Genomic DNA, 16194 nt, shown 5'->3' with positions numbered 1-16194 from the left:
ATTTTGTGTGTGACTGCCCTGTGATCTGCTATCACCAGCAGTTACTGCATCAGAGTCAGAGCTTGTTTACAGAGGAGCAGAACACAGTGGGCTCAGCAGAATCTGGACCCAAGAAGAGTGAAGACGTGTGGTGTGCATGGAGCAGCATTAGGAGCTGTCTGGGAGCTCCAGCTCTGCAGTGAATAGCCAGGCATTATGGAGGGAGGGGAGAGATGCATTGTATGGCTAAGGCCGGGGTCACACTAGACCGCAATACGATAAAAAAATCGCATAGCGCTCGTCCCAATGTTAATCTATGGGGCAGCTCCCATCATCCGATATTCTCTCGGCCGTATTCAGGATCCGAGTGAAATCGCAGCATGCTGCGATTGTCCGCGTATCTCGGCCGAGAATCGACAATGGAAGTCTATGGGGGTGAGAAAAAATAGCACAGCACACGGACCATCAGTGTGACGTGCGAGAAATTCTCAGGCATTGGGCAGGTGACAGGAAAGGCTCAGCCATTATTTGCTCATTTTGCAAGTGTGTGAGAAAATCTCACCATACGGATGTCACACGGACGCCAAACGGATCATTTGATGCGAGAAAATTGCATCCTCGCACTGCACACGGATCACTGTTTTGGTAACATTTGTGCGATTCTCGTCCGTCAAAAACGGACCGTTTTTTTATACGTTGTGTGTGTCCCCGGCCTAAGAGTGACTGATGGGAGAGAAAGAGACGTGAAGTATGATGAGTGAGACACATATGGAGTGTGATGGGGAGATGCACCTTGAGGCTGTGTGCACACGTTCAGGATTTTTCGCATTTTTTTGCGTTTGTTCGCTATAAAAATGTGATAAAAACAATTTAAAAATGCATACATCATTTATAATGCATTCCGCATTTTTTGTGCATATGTTGCGTTTTTTCTGGGGGAAAAACGCATCGCAGTAAAAAACGCAACATGTTCTGCGCATGTCGTGTCTCCTCCTTTGATGTGGGCTCCGGCGCTGAGCCCACATCAAAGTCACGACATGTCGGCTGTTTTGTTCAGCTGACATGTGCGCGCAATAGCGGCAGGTGAAATCGCAATTCACCCGCCGCTATTAACCTGTTAAATGCCGCTGTCAAATGCTGACAGCTGCAGTTAACTACCGCTTCCAGCCGCGCGGCCAGAAATGAGCGCATCGTCCACCCCCGTCACATGATCAGGGGTTGGCGATGCGTCAGGATGGTAACCATAGAGGTCCTTGAGACCTCTATAGCTACTGATGCCGGCCTGCTGTGAGCGCCTCCCTGTGGTCGGCACTCATAGCAAGCCTGTAATTCAGCTACGGAGCAGCAATCTGATGATCGCTGCTATGTAGATGAGCCGATCGAGTTGTGCCAGCTTCTAGTTTCCCATGGAGGCTGTTGATGCATGGCAAATGTAAAAAAAAAAAGTTTTTAAAAATATGAAAAAAAAAAAAAAATAAAGTTTAAATCACCCCCCTTTTGCCCCATCAAAAATAAAACAATTGAAAAAATCAAACCTACACATATTTAGTATCGCCGCGTTCAGAATCGCCCAATCTGTCAATAAAAAAAACCATGACTGACGTGCCCGCAATAGCGGCGGGTGAGATCGCGATTCAACCGTTCCTCTGTATGTGTTTTCCGTCCGGCGGGAACAGCTGTTTTGACGGATCCTGCAAAAAACGGATGAAACGTGTGGCCATCCGGCGCTAGTACAACTCAATGAGAAAATAATGGATCCGGCCAAAAAAACCTGATCTGGCAGAAAAAAAAGTAAATTGTGGAAAAAAAAAACGGATCTGGCGTGAAAAAACGGATCCGGCGGAAAAAACTGATCTGGCATTAAAAAAAAGGAACTTGTGGAAAAAAACGGATCCGGCGGAAAAAAACGGATTAGGCGGGAAAAAAAGGATCCGATGGAAAAAAAACTGATCTGGCAGAAAAAAAAGGAAATTGTGGAAAAAAACGGATCCGGCGGAAAAAAATGGATCTGGTGGGAAAAAACGGATCCGGCGAAAAAAAAACTGATCTGGCAGAAAAAAAAGGAAATTGTGGAAAAAAACGGATCTGGCAGGAAAAATCGGATCAGGCGGGAAAAAAAGGATCCGATGGAAAAAAAACTGATCTGACAGAAAAAAAAGGAAATTGTGGAAAAAAACGGATCAGGCAGGAAAAAAAAGGATCCGATGGAAAAAAAACCTGATCTGGCAGAAAAAAAAGGAAATTGTGGAAAAAAATGGATCTGGCGGGAAAAAACGGATCCGGCGAAAAAAAACTGATCTGGCAGAAAAAAAGGAACTTGTGGAAAAAAAACGGATCAGGCGGAAAAAAAACGGATCAGGCGGGAAAAAAAGGATCCGATGGAAAAAAACTGATCTGGCAGAGAAAAAAGAAAATTGTGGAAAAAAAACGGATCTGGCGGGAAAAAACGGATCAGGCGGGAAAAAATAGGATCCGATGGAAAAAAAACCTGATCTGGCAGAAAAAAAAGGAAATTGTGGAAAAAAACGGATCAGGCGGGAAAAAAAGGATCCGATGGGAAAAAAAACTTGATCTGGCAGAAAAAAAAGGAAATTGTGGAAAAAAAACGGATCCGGCGGGAAAAAACGGATCCTGCGGGAATTAACGGCTCCAGCAGGAAAAAATGGATCCGGCGGGAAAAAACGGATCCGGTGGAAAAAACGGATTCTGCAAATGTGCTCGCAGGATGCGTTTTTTCCCATAAACTTGTATTAGCGACAGATCGTGACGGATGGCCATACGTCGCGTGGTCGCGTCCGTCGTGCAACGGATCCGTCGTGTTTTGGCGGACCGTCGGCACGAAAAAACGTTCAAGTGAACTTTTTTTGTCCAGCGCGTCCGCCATTTTCTACCGCGCATGCGCTGCCAAAACTCCGCCCCCTCCTTCCAGACTTCAGAATGGGCAGTGGATGTGTTGAAAAACTGCATCCGCTGCCCACGTCGGGCACAAATTTCACAACGTGCGTCGGGCCGACGCATAGCGACGGACTCGTACCGACGCAAGTGTGAAAGAGGCCTTTATGAGGGTTGAATTAAAAAAAAACAAAAAAAACGCGTGGGCGCCCGTGCAATTTTCTGCGCCAGAGGGGGAAAGCCAACGGCCGGGGGCCAATATCTGTAGCCTGCTATGAATATCAGCCCGCAGCTGTCTGTATAGCCTTTACTGGCTATTAAAATAGGGGGACCCCAAAAAAAAAAATTGCGTGGGGTCCCCCTATATTTTATAGCCAGAAAGGCTACGCAGACAGCTGCAGGCTGATATTCATAGCCTAGAGAGGGGCCATGGATATTGCCCCCCCCCAGGCTACAAATACCAGTCCGCAGCCGCCCCAGAAATGGCGCATCTGTAAGATGCGCCAATTCCGGCACTTAGCCCCTCTCTTCCCACTCCCGTGTAGCGGTGGGATATGGGGTAATGAAGGGTTAATGTCACCTTGCTATTGTAAGGTGACATTAAGCCGTGTTAATAACGGAGAGGCGTCAATAAGACGCCTATCCGTTACTAATCCAATAGTAAGAAAGGGTTAAAAAAAATCACGCACACATTAGGAAAAAAGTATTTTAATATTCTTCATTTCACCATACTTACCATACTTCAGCGCCTGCAAAAAACGTAAAATAATAAACCGTATACTACCTGTCCGCCGTAGTCCAATTAATAACGAGTGTCCCAGGACGATCTCCCCTATAGAGCAGTGACATCGGGTGATGTCACTGCTCTATAGGACCCTCAGTGACACACTGACAGGAGACAATGGCTCCTCCAGTGCATCACTGAGAGGTTACCTTAGGACAAGGTCTCACTTTATGGCAATTGCTGCCTGGGAAAATTTCTCATACAGCAATGGCATAAAGTGAGACTAGGGACTTTTTTTTTTTTTACAGTGGCGGAGGAATACAGTGGTGGAAGGATACCTTCCTGCTGTCATTGTGTTCCTGGAGCTTCTAGAGAGCAGTCGCATTATCTGATGCTGCTGCTCTCAACGGGAGATTGTCGTGGGACACTCGTGGATTTCTGCGGACAGGGAGTATATTGGTTGTTTGTTTTTTTTTCATATTTTTTTTACAGATGACACTGGCTTCAGGGAACAAAGTGACAAGTAATGGTGAGTATGAAATCTATGTTTAATGTACTGTATGTCTATATGTATGTAATGTATTGTATGTAGCATGTATGTAGCATGTATGTATGGATTTTTTTTTTTTCATTCAACACATTAGCCAGATGATGGGACTATTACTGTCCCATAATTGGCTAATGTGTCAATCACTGTCATTGTAGCAGGCAGAGCCCGATGGGACTTGTAGTCCCATCGGACGATGCTTGCATACACGCATAGAGACCCCCCCACGCTGCACAGAGACCCCCCACGCCGCACAGAGACCCCCCCACGCCGCACAGAGACCCCCCCACGCCGCACAGAGACCCCCCCACGCCGCACAGAGACCCCCCCCACGCCGCACAGAGACCCCCCACGCCGCACAGAGACCCCCCCACGCCGCACAGAGACCTCCCCACGCCGCACAGAGACCCCCCCACGCCGCACAGAGACCCCCCCCACGCCACACAGAGATCCCCCATGCCGCACAGAGATCCCCCATGCCGCACAGAGATCCCCCCACGCCGCACAGAGACCCCCCCACGCCGCACAGAGATCCCCCATGCCACACAGAGACCTCCCCACGCCGCACAGAGACCCCCCCACGCCGCACAGAGACCCCCCCACGCCGCACAGAGATCCCCCAAGCCGCACAGAGATCCCCCCACGCCGCACAGAGACCCCCCCACGCCGCACAGAGACCCCCCCACGCCGCACAGAGACCCCCCCACGCCGCACAGAGACCCCCCCACGCCGCACAGAGACCCCCCTACGCCGCACAGAGACCCCCCCACGCCGCACAGAGACTCCCCATGCCGCACAGAGACCCCCCATGCCGCACAGAGACCCCCCATGCCGCACAGAGACCCCCCCATGCCGCACAGAGACCCCCCGACGCCGCACAGAGACTCCCCATGCCGCACAGAGACCCCCCACGCCGCAGAGACCTCCCCATGCCGCACAGAGATCCCCCCACGCCGCACAGAGACCCCACATGCCGCACAGAGACCCCCCCACGCCGCACAGAGACCCCCCCACGCCGCACAGAGACCTCCCCACGCCGCACAGAGACCCCCCCCACGCCGCACAGAGACCCCTCCACGTCGCACAGAGACCCCTCCACGCCGCACAGAGACCCCCCCACGCCGCACAGAGACCACCCCACGCCGCACAGAGACCCCCCCACGCCGCACAGAGACCCCTCCACGCCGCACAGAGACCCCTCCACGCCGCACAGAGACCCCTCCACGCCGCACAGAGACCCCCCCACGCCGCACAGAGACCCCCCTACGCCGCACAGAGACCCCCCCACGCCGCACAGAGACTCCCCATGCCGCACAGAGACCCCCCATGCCGCACAGAGACCCCCCATGCCGCACAGAGACCCCCCCATGCCGCACAGAGACCCCCCACGCCGCACAGAGACTCCCCATGCCGCACAGAGACCCCCCACGCCGCAGAGACCTCCCCACGCCGCACAGAGATCCCCCCACGCCGCACAGAGACCCCCCACGCCGCACAGAGACCCCTCCACGCCGCACAGAGACCCCTCCACGCCGCACAGAGAGAACCCCACGCCACATAGAGACCCCCCCACACCGCACAGAGACCCCTCCACGCCGCACAGAGACCCCTCCACGCCGCACAGAGACCCCCCCACGCCGCACAGAGACCCCTCCACGCCGCACAGAGACCCCTCCACGCCGCACAGAGACCCCTCCACGCCGCACAGAGACCCCCCCCACGCCGCACAGAGACCCCTCCACGCCGCACAGAGACCCCTCCACGCCGCACAGAGACCCCCCATGCCGCACAGAGACCTCCCCACGCCGCACAGAGAGGGAGAGCGACACAGGGGGAGAGTGCAGTTTACCGGAGATCACTGGGATTGTGGGGAGGCGGAGACAGAGCAGAGGGAAGCACACGGCAGAGTGTGAGAGCAGAGGATGTCTGCCCAGAACCTGCTGTGCCTGGAGTACAGAGGAGAAGTGGGGGCTTCTTCTCTCCTGTGATAGAGAGCAAGTGGAGCTCGGCAGATAACACAGGGCTCTAATAAAATGGCAGCTAGTCACACCTACAGCAGTGAGTTGTGCAGCCCACAGAGGCGTGCCCAGCTCACTGCTAATGTGCGAGCAAGGCAACCTACAAACCTGGATGGGCCCAAGTTCCGAACAACTATTGTGAGAAGCTTGTGGAAGAATATCCCAAACGTTTGACCAAAGTCATTCAGTTTAAGGGCAATGGTACCAAATACTAATGAAATGTATGTAAACTTTTGACTTTGCAGTAGGTAATAAAAATGCCTTAAAACATTCTCTCTCTCTCATTATTCTGGCATTTGGCAAAATATTAATAATTATGGTAATCCTGATTGACCTTAAAACGGGAAAGGTTTATTCTGATTTTATGTCAGATATTGAGAAAAACTTGCAAATGGGTATTTTTATATAGTGTATGTAAACTTCTAGTTTCAACAGTATGTATTACTTGTCGGAAGAGCTTTTAAAATGAATGTTTGCCTAAGGTGAATTAAAGCTTCATCCCTTATAGAACATATACAATGGTGGGTCCAATTTAAAAAATGTATGAGTGATTCAACTTTTCCTGAACATTTTCATAGGTCTCAATAATTAAAAATGGCCTCTCAAATACTTCTATACCTCCCACTAAGTCAGCTAAGCTGGACTGGACCCCTTCACTGCAGCTGACACCATTAGGGACCTGGTTTGGCACTGTTTGCCCTGTATCTAAAGTGACCTGTGTTCTTGATGCAATGAATCTCCATCATGGATATTATGGAGGCAAGAACTAAATTGATTCTGAATGAATTTAGAGCCTGAAATGCTTTAAGTCAACAATGGACATTGAAGAAGTATTACAAGCGCTTATAATGGATCCAAGAAGTATAATTTCTCCTTGCAGAAAGTGACATGATAAGCATGTCGAGGTAAAGAGACTTAAAGCCGCAATGATCCTCTGGGAAATATGCAATTGTCTCTTCAGAGAGGAAGAGGACTAGAACTCTAGTGCCTTCTATTGGAAGTAGCAATCCTAACAATCAATGTCGACCCTTTACCGAGCCTTGTCACATGACTTAGGATAATAGCCAAACCAGAATCTCAATTTGCAGACACTGTGTTTCGAGGTACTGCCCCTCGTCAGTGCAAAGTGGAGATCTGGTTTGGCTGAGTGAGAGGTGTCTGACCGGGATCCAAGAAGTATCGTTTCTGCTTGCGGAGAGTGACATGATAAGCATGTCGAGGTGAGGAGACTTAAAGCTGCAATGCTCCTCTGGGAAATATGCAAATTCTCTTTTCAGAGAGGAAGAGGACTAGAACTCTATTGCCACCTATTGGAAGTAGCAACCCTAACAGTCAATGTCGACCCTTTAACGAGTCTTGTCACATGACAAGCGCTTATATGGAAACTAATTGCATTATTGATTGCCTTTGAATATTTAACATCAGCTCTTGACGACCTGGAAATAGATTTGGTTTCATCAGAGAAATTAACACATTATAAATTGTGATCTTTAGAAGATCCACTTAATGTCAACCATTTCAGCCTTGCCAGTACTATGGTTTATAAAATAGAAAGGTTTGGAATTCTGCATTCAAGATCAGTCATTAAGTCTTAAATGGTGTACACCACCATTTTCAGGTCTTTGTTTTCATACACCCTGCGGCAGCTCTGTATAATCACATCAATATGCAGTTGAGGCACTTCTATCATGATCATGATCACATTTTTAGTAAAGCAATTGTTTTTAATCACCCAATTCAAAAATGATTGATTGCTCCAGCACTTAGCCACTTCCATGATGCAGCAGACATATCTAAGAATAGCATTGTAGGACCTTTTGGAATTGATTTTATGTAAAAAAAAAAAAATAGAAACACTTTTTAAGGTTACAGACCTGATTTGTGTGCACGCCAAATCAATCTCAAAGATGTTATTAAATCTTGCAAATATTGTAGGAACTAAAGATGTACCTATTAATGATTAGTCGAAGTGGAATGTTTGAGAAGTGGTCTTCAAGTTAGGTGAAACTAAGAAGCCAGTTGTACAAAGTTCAGCGTCCCTGAAGGTGTGGGCCTATCAGCTCTCTTGGGCATTTCAGTTCTGTGAAATATCAGAAAAATAGACTTGGCTATTGATGTTTACTTTTTGTACAACTGCATTTAGATTATTCTAATAATGGTAGACATCAATCTGCTCTAGGCTAAAAATTCTGTATCAGACCAATATCCTTTTTTTTTTAAATTCCCCCAGATTAACTGAGATTCTGTCCAAATCCCATCAGATGATATCAAAATTCCTTTCACTTTAGGAGGGATTTAATAAAGTGGCCAATGTCTCCCTCCTGCGTTCTCACTATCTTTTCCTCTCCTGCATGCCTACTGATGGGATCCCTCCCTCTTCTTAGCGGTTACCTCCAGCCTTCCTCCCATCACTCGCCTCCCCCCAAGCCAGCCAATTACAGGTGACTATATGCCCTTTCCAGGCAACATCCGACTCATCTTATCAGCAAATATCCAGTCATTGCCACCACTGCAAAATTCCTAAAGGCAATAAAAAAAACTTTAACCTCTTCGCTGCCAGAGCAAATTTTGCATGCCATGATGACAATACAACATAAGCCTTATATACAATCTAAGGCATTGCTTCCCCTTTTCTTTTTAAAGGGGCTTCCACTCAGAATACCAACACCGTGGAGCCGGAGAAGCCAGCTGACAGTACGGTGCAGACTGCCGGTGTGATTGCAGGGATGCTGATGTTCATTATTATACTCCTTGGGGCCATGATGACCATCAAGAGAAGGTTAGACAGAGAATGATAGGTCAACTTTGTGTTAATTGTGCGTAAAACTCTGGCAGAGAACAGGTTAAAATTGTTATTTGATAACATTAATTAAAAGTAATTAAGCCTTCTAAAGAAAAGTGTGGATGTGAACTTCTGCCATATGACAATGCCTTCTCCATGCTTTTATCTATACATCTCTGATTCTTCTGAACTTTGTCTTGTTATCATCTTGTCTACTCACTTCTTCTTGGTCAAGCTCTCTACACGTGTGCGTTTCTCTACCCTCAGGATGTACATATAATGTTGAACTTTCATCAATGTTCTCATGGTCTTTGTACTGTCACTGTAAAATATCTGTTGTGTTATTGTGCATCAGTGAAGTGCTGCCACGAGCACAAATATATTGATCAGGCAGTTCACCCCAGCAATGTACTCAAATCTTCACACTAAGTAACGACTGTGGATTTGTATGTGGATCCATGTATATTATATCATAATGCAATATCTAATTAACCTGAAAGAATTCAGAGAACAAGAAAGGAACAAATTATTAAAGACAATTTACAGGAGCAAATAATTGGCCGAATGAGCGTTCATAAGAATTCTCATTTCCGACCGAGAACGGGCGACGATCAAATTGCTAAATTCTTGATCAGCACTCGTTATAGGTATTTGTAAATGGAGCTTAAGTGTCTGAGTACTTCAAACCAGGCTGTCCAGATTGTCATGATACATAATGTATGTTTCTGAATGTTTAGGTAAGTGCATGTCATAACTGCATACATTTCAAATGGGCTTAGGACTGGGAGAAACAGATAACACTAAACCAATGCCTTACGCACAGGACTTATAAGCATCAATGTGTATGGATCCATAGCTTGATACTCACAGCTTATTGGACTAATACTACACTTCTAAATTTATGCACAATCTAATGGAGACATCCCCTCTATGTGCGGTGTGAAAAGTCTTTACTTGTAGGTTTTGTAGTATGCATAAACCATAAAGCTCACTCATACATGACCAAGGGGTTAAGTTAACTGGATAACAATATGTCAGATTGGGGGTTGCCTTGTCAGGGGGTCATTTATGTTGGGGTCTCATCATTCAGAAGAACAATAACCTCAGTGATACTTATGGTTGTCTATATCATTGACTTTTTTTCTTTCTTAATAAGCCATGTCTGAGGCCCTTACCAGCCAAGACTCACTCTAGTCATGGTATAGGAGGTATTGTGGATTTTATAAATCTGGAAATCTTCTAAAGAAAGCAAATAAAATAGGTTACTGTATGAGTATCCGATGAAAGACGTCACCTGTACACATCGGTGCCTCATCCTGTACAATACACACTGCTCACATCTGGGTACAAGATTAGCCACTGAATCCATGTTTTTTAACAAATGGTTAAAATCAGACGTTAGATAGAAGTGATATGGCTTTTGGATGGTAGGAGTAGGATAGCCAGAATTGTACGTCACGAATTATCTTGCAGGAGCCGGCGCTTATATTTCCATCCTGTATTCTGGCCATTTATCATCCAATGCATGAGTTCAACTTAAAGCATTTCCTTTCTCCGTTTATTAGCCCTGAGCATTAGCATACATATCTGTGTCTGTCAGCATATCCCTATGTATATCATCCCATATTTATTTATCACTGTCACTTTGTGTTGTAGATATTAAAATGCGTATATGGATCAGCTAGCGTAATAGCGTTAGAGACGGACGGTGAGGGACAGCTCTACATCTTCTTCAGGGCTGCGCATAATTATGGCAGATGCAGTTCAGTGCAGACGCGGCCGAGCTCCGTCTCTTCTTTAGCATTATTTACCTTGAAATAGGGAAATATTCTATGGTTCTGGCTCAGCTGTCTCTACAGAGAATTGGAGCTAGCAGATGGGTTTCCATATCGTTCAAATAGGATTATAAAGGTAAATGTCTACAACAGAGTTATTGAGAGTTGTATCTTGAAGGTCCCAAGTCCTACCTGGACCTGCCAGCAATTATAATAACTGTTATCAACCTACATGTGATACGGAAAAACATTGATAGACATTATAAAATTACATAAAATACTTATTCTTTATATATTAAACAAGTGAGGTGGGATTACTACATCAAAAATATACATTTTCTTGTAGATCTCTTCACCAGTCACTTTTAGTGCTGCTGACACATGGGCTATAAATCCAAAGGTATGAAAGGCACCCATCCATAGCATAGTCTACAACGTGCTGTGGAACTGCAAGTCCGATAAGTATGGGATAACAACCTCTTATAGCTGTCAAGCAAAATTCAACACGTCCAACTCTTATAACCAGGGCTGTGGGGTTGCCAAGCCAAAGTTCTTCTATTATCCATTTTCTGATTCTGGCTAATCAGAAATGGCCAATATTTATTATTAGCGATTAATGTTGAGCGATACTGTCCGATACTTGAAAGTATCGGTATCGGATAGCATCGGCCGATACCCGAAAAATATCGGATATCGCCGATACTGATATCCGATACCAATACAAGTCAATGGGACACCAAGTATCGGAAGGTATTCTGATGGTTCCCAGGGTCTGAAGGAGAGGAAACTCTCCTTCAGGCCCTGGGATCCATATTAAGGTGTAAAATAAAGAATTAAAATAAAAAATATTGATATATTCACCTCTCCGGCGGCCCCTGGACTTCACGCTGGTAACCGGCAGGCTTCTTTGTTTAAAATGAGCGCCTTTAGGACCTGCGAATGACGTCGCGGCTTCTGATTGGTCGCGTGCCGCCCATGTAAATATTTTTTATTTTAATTCTTTATTTTAAACCTTAATATAGATCCCAGGGCCTGAAGGAGAGTTTCCTCTCCTTCAGACCCTGGGAACCATCAGAATACCTTCCGATACTTGGTGTCCCATTGACTTGTATTGGTATCGGATATCGGTATCGGCGATATCCGATATTTTTCGGGTATCGGCCGATACTATCCGATACTTTCAAGTATCGGACGGTATCGCTCAACACTACTCACAATACATTACATGCACACAGATACACATTTAATGAAAAAAAATATAGATGGGAGTGCTTAAAAGGCATCAACACATATAATTCCTAGTTGGGACTATCAGTAGTAGGGCACACAACTGTCTTGCATTATTTGTTGGATTAATGTCCTCATAAATTGCCCTTCAGACTTCCGGGACTAGATGAAAAAGTAACTTAAGCAACCCCTACCACAATGCCCCTGGCTGACACTTAACATCACAACTGGCAATTCTCCAATGTCTCCTTAAAGAGGTTGTCTAATTATCATACATGGGTAAAATTGCAAAGTGCTTATAAAAACAATCAACTTTGCTCTTTTCTTTTTAAGAATGGGGAGTTTTTTTTTATTTTGTTGTTCACTACTAATTGCCTGGGTTACCGTTCACCTCTGCAGTATATCAGAGGAGTCCAGTCTCTTAGGTAAGGAGGGCAGCACTTACAAGCTCTTTCCAATAGAGCTTGTAAGCGCTAGTCAGAAGATTTCTGGATCATTGGATCAGGCAAGCTTCCAAGTATCTGAGTGTATTTTTTTCAAGACTGTTCGAAAATGTGTAGTGTTAAAGATGGTTCATTTGCTTTATGTGTTTCAGAATCACGCTATTTTAACATTTATTTTATTTAGGTAATTTCAGTAACAATTAACCAGATGGTACACAGTCTTTTTTTATTGGCTGATCCGTCTCCTGTTACAAAGCAGTGCTGCTTACAACAAGCTATAAAAGGGTGGGGAACCTCTGTTACAGAAGATAAAAGTAGTTAATAAAAGACAGGAAAGTTTTACACAATACGAATTCAAGGTTTTATCCAGGATGAGAAAGTAACTTACGGGCTGTTATTTTTCACTTATCCATGGGTTCGGTCTGGTATTGCAGCTTAGCGGCTTGGCCCCGTTCAATTGAATGAAGATGGGCTGGAATAACAGGCAAAGCACATGGAAAAAGTCCACAAACCAGGACTCACTTATCCCAAACATTCTCTCGGGAAAAATGGGAAAAGAAAACATGAATCTGGCTCAGATTTTCAGAAATACAGCTATGTCTATACACCCTTAAGTTACACGTTTTTGTGCATTGCTTCTTCACTTCCATACACCTCTCTAATGTCACTCTGTCATCCTGGTGAGGTCATGCTGTCGCATCTAATTATTCCTCTTTTTCTTTTTATTTCTCGTTTTTCGGTCCCTCCCATGTGACCGCTCTCCATCCTCTAGAAGAAATGTGTACTCCTATTCATACTATCTGTAAGTACCTGCGGAAATCACCCTTCCCCCATTAACACATTCCCTCACCCATACCCATTGACTTATTCCATGGCTTACTCATACTGGGCTGCATGAAGGAAATCAATAGTTTAGTAATGGGCCACATTGGGGCTGGTTGAGGATCATGGATAAAATGTTTAGTAGGATGCAGTATAAGGTATAGGTGGAGGTAAAACACCATGAGTAACAGTCACTCCAAACTCATCTCCATTTCCTTCTGAAGAGTTGTCCTCTCCTGGTGAACACATGAACTTGGATGCTCATTTTTAAGAGAGCACCTGCCTTTCCAGAACCCACACACGATGGTGTGAAATATTTAGAACTTTTATATCTGGCTTTTATGTCTAGGAAGTGTGGTGGTGAGTCTGACCTCTACGTGGCAATCAATTGTCCCCCTACCATCTCCTCCCCACCTTCTCTACAATCTGTCCCTCTTCATGTTTATGATAAAAGCAGCAGGTAGATTGATGATTCCTAATCTTGCTCATCATTTTGGATATTAGAACATGTCAAACTCTAGCTCTAGTATGTCTATGGGACCATTGAAGTGAATCCAGGTGCCATGTTCTCCTAGGTTCTTCTGATTTTCCAACCAGCAGTTTGCAAGGTACAGGGTATCATAGCCTTAAATATAAGTGAGCGTTTCAAATCCTCTATATATAACAGTTTATATATTGCTTTATAGATGCAAAAAGTGCCATTATATCATCCCGAATTCTGCCTACAAATTACAGACTGATGTATGACAGTCTGTATCCTGCATCCTATAGGAAGGTTGCAGAGTGCAGACTGCCACACTATGCACCCCTTTGTAATGGGATGTAAGGTCAACCATAAATAAGCTACATTTGCTGCTGAATCCTGATTTAGGTTCACAGTGTTCCTCAATACTATATTGATTTGGAATAAGTTGCATTTGCGTCCCTATATTTAAATCCTAGAACATGGTCTCTATAAAGCATATAAAAATAATTCCCTGCCCTAATATTGATAATAGATTTATTTACGCTTTTATTTGATTGTACTGTAGAAAAACAAATTAGTGATTTTTTGGTCTGTTTTGACATGCCTCAACTTTGCACATATGGAGTCACTACAGTTTTCCCTAGTTCATATTTCCAAGATCTATCAAGTGATATGGAGGGCCATAAGCAAACAGTTGTTTTGACATCTGGCCACTAACTTGGGGGCTTAAAGGGAATCTGTCAGCAGGTTTTTGCTACCTCACTTGAGAGCAGCATAATTAGGGAAAAGAGACCCTGATTCAAATGATGTATCTCTTGGTTTACTGGGTGCAGCTGTTGTGATTCAATCTGATTTTTAAGAAGTAGAATGCAGCAGAGCTGAGAAAGCTGACCCCGCCCACACCAGACTCTCTGTGAACACTACCTATTGACAGTAATCTGCATATTAGAAGAAGGGTGTGTGGTAGGATGGCTTGGCATGAGGCAGCTAGTCCAAGCAATGATAAACTCCAAGTTGTAAAACCTTCACCTTGTAAGTACACAATAGCACACAGCCTAGTAAGGGACACATTATTGAATTCAGTGTTTTAACTCCTACCTCATGCGGTCCTCCGATTGCATAGCAAAAAAAAAATTGCTGACAGATTCTCTTTAACTCACCCATTCCTATTGTATTGGTCTTATCAGACCATAGAACTATTTTCTTTTTATATCTGAGTTTTTTTAAATGCCTGCATCATGTCCCCTGCTGTTACTTCTCATAGAGTAGTCTTGACATAGAGTTGTTTTGCTGTGTACACTTCCTCAGCATCTTGCCCTACCAGATTCATGAAAATTACAAAAACTTGACTGGACCTGAGAGATATCCATTTAACTATTTAATGCACTACTAAAATTAATTACTGGTTTCATTGATGTTTTACACATGCCATACATGTAACTAACGAATGTGTTGCAAAGATTTGATCCCACTGTGACATTGAGGTCGGCGTCATACTGGCGTTTTAAATGGCCGAGTGCAATGCGATGCAATGCATTCTGACCAATGTTAAGCTATGGGGCAGCTCCAACCAGCCGACATCATGCTGCGATTGTCTCGGACCGAGGAAAACTCTTGGCTCACTCGCACCCATATAAGCCTATGGGTGCGAGTGAGACAGCGCACACCACTCGGATAACATCCGAGTGATGTGCGTTATAAGCGGACCCCAGCAATGGAGGAGATGGAGAAATTCATTTCTCCGCCTCCTCCGCAGCTGTACTCCGATCCTCCCTGTGCGAGAGAATCGGAGCACAGACGCATGACACTGCGAGCAGGAGCCGAGTGTCATTAGCATATTGCATTGGATGCAATACGCCAGTGTGACGCCGGCCTATTCTGCTGATCAGTGTCAAGAAAGCCAGTTAAGTTCACTGAGAAACAATGCTATTAAACAATTAATCACAAAAAATGGATGAATATGCTTTAGGCCAGTCTCACACGTCCAGATAATTCCGGTATCGGAAAAATCGGTACCGAAATTATCCGTGTCCGTGTGTCCGTGAACTCATGTAGGCCATCCGTGTGGCACACGTGCAGCACATGTGTGCCGCCCGTGTGCCGAATGGCTACCACACGGAGCGTGCAGGAGACAGCGCTAGAGATAAGCGCTGTCCCCTGCATCTCCATATTGGAGGTGGAGCCGCATATTCATGACTGTAATCTGCGGCCCCACGTGACCGCTCATACAGGAGAAGCTGCGGCGAGGACAGGATGCTGCGAGGGAGCCGGGTGAGTATTTTATTAACAGCGGGCGGGCGCACAGGGTGTGGGAGGGGGGTGGGGACAGGGATCTTTATTTTAAACACGAAAAAAAAAAAAAAAGGATTTTTCATATCTTCTCTCCAGCGAACGCTGCTGGAGAGAAGATATGAATAGCGGCTTCAGCACCACGTGGGGGGGACAGCACTTACTGTAGCGCTGTCTCCTGCACGGCACACGGACTGCACATGGACAGCGTCCATGTGCGGTACGTGTTT

At 45.4% G+C, this 16194-nt stretch overlaps 1 protein-coding gene across 7 annotated transcripts in view; it reads left to right on the top strand.

Annotated features, from left to right (window-relative positions):
- Positions 1-16194, top strand: part of PTPRT (protein tyrosine phosphatase receptor type T) — a 641769-nt gene that overhangs the window by 495527 nt on the left and 130048 nt on the right. For 2 of the 7 annotated variants that reach the window (XM_069752328.1, XM_069752325.1), the window contains exons 14-15: positions 8804-8939; positions 13160-13189. In XM_069752328.1, the coding sequence (XP_069608429.1) occupies positions 8804-8939; positions 13160-13189 (166 nt within the window). Of the gene's footprint in view, positions 1-8544; positions 8602-8803; positions 8940-13159; positions 13190-16194 lie in introns of all 7 variants that reach the window. The other 5 variants (XM_069752327.1, XM_069752329.1, XM_069752323.1 and 2 more) reach the window with 4 other exon arrangements.

The sequence above is a fragment of the Ranitomeya imitator genome, chromosome 2, assembly GCF_032444005.1.
Source record: "Ranitomeya imitator isolate aRanImi1 chromosome 2, aRanImi1.pri, whole genome shotgun sequence".
In the NCBI taxonomy this organism is placed as follows: domain Eukaryota; kingdom Metazoa; phylum Chordata; class Amphibia; order Anura; family Dendrobatidae; genus Ranitomeya; species Ranitomeya imitator.
The sequence above is the reverse complement of the archived record's forward strand: the minus strand, read 5'-3'. Positions and strand labels throughout refer to the sequence as shown.